Below are 1,308 nucleotides of genomic sequence, written 5' to 3'. Positions count from 1 at the left end.
CGAAGAACGTATCACAAATCTCTCAAGAAAATCTTGACCACTCTGCCGAACAAACGGTTGGCACGGGATTGTTAATTGAAACTGAAGCTACCTCACCGGATGCAGCAACGGATTTGCAGTTGAATCGGAAGTGTTGTACGGTTCATCAAGCGAACAGGACATATGAATGTTGTGGCAACATACCAGATGATTTATTTGAGGCAGAGGAAAACCCACTTACATTCAAATCAGAGTACGAAGAGGTCGATGAGCAGTATCAGCTGCAAACGACGAATGATGTTTTGGAACAGAATAAGTTCAAAAGCTCTCTCAAAAAGTACCATTGTCCTCATTGTTCCGCAACATATACAGCTGCAAACAACTTAAAGATTCATATACGAACTCACACTGGCGAAAAGCCATACCAGTGTAAAGTATGTGACAAAACCTTCAATTCACGATGCCATCTGAGAGAACATTCGAAAATTCATAATAAGGACCAACAGCATCAGTGTCCTCAGTGTTCAAATACGTTCGCGCAGTTTTCCAAATTGAAAAACCACATCCGCACTCACACCGGCGAAAAGCCATACCAGTGCAAAGTCTGTGACAAATCCTTCCATGCATCAGGCTATCTGGCAGTACATTCGCAAATTCACAACAAGGACGCATGGTGTCAGTGTCCTCATTGCCCTTCAAAATTTCGCAGTTCATCACACCTACACACTCACATACGCACTCATAGCGGCGAAAGGCCTTATGTGTGTAAAGTCTGTGACAAAACCTTCCATTCATCAGGCAAACTATCAATGCACTCGAAAATTCACAATAAGGACCATAAGTGTCCTCATTGTTCTTCAATGTTCCCAAGTTCATTTAAGCTAAAGATTCATATCCGCACTCACACCGGCGAAAAGCCATTTCAGTGTAAAGTCTGTGACAAAGCCTTCCATTCAGCAAAATTACTGGCACAACACTCGACAATTCACAAGGAACACACAAAGTACCATCAGTGTCCTCACTGTTCATCTAGGTTCACACAGTTAAGTAGTCTAAAGTATCATATCAATATTCACACCGGCCAAAAGCCATACCAGTGTAAAATCTGTGACAAAGCGTTCAGATCACCAACCGGATTGTTCGAACATTCTAAAATTCACAATAAGGACCAACCGTATCGATGTCCTCACTGTTCATCAAAGTTCGCGCATTCGTCACACCTAAAGATTCATATCCGCACTCACACCGGCGAAAAACCATACCAGTGTGAAATCTGCGGCAAAGCCTTCCATTCAACAGCATTACTGGCACAACACTCGACAATTCACA

At 42.7% G+C, this 1,308-nt stretch overlaps 1 protein-coding gene across 1 annotated transcript; it reads left to right on the top strand.

Annotated features, from left to right (window-relative positions):
* Window positions 1-5: 5 nt before the first annotated feature.
* LOC131214802 (zinc finger protein 571-like) lies at window positions 6-1,286 on the top strand (the record flags this gene model as incomplete). The annotated part of the gene is made up of 1 exon (XM_058209134.1): window positions 6-1,286. A coding segment is annotated over one exon (1,281 nt), but the record flags the coding sequence as incomplete, so codon positions are not given.
* Window positions 1,287-1,308: the final 22 nt, after the last annotated feature.

Source organism: Anopheles bellator, unplaced genomic scaffold (genome assembly GCF_943735745.2).
Source record: "Anopheles bellator unplaced genomic scaffold, idAnoBellAS_SP24_06.2 scaffold02532_ctg1, whole genome shotgun sequence".
In the NCBI taxonomy this organism is placed as follows: Eukaryota; Metazoa; Arthropoda; class Insecta; order Diptera; family Culicidae; genus Anopheles; species Anopheles bellator.
The sequence above is the reverse complement of the archived record's forward strand: the minus strand, read 5'-3'. Positions and strand labels throughout refer to the sequence as shown.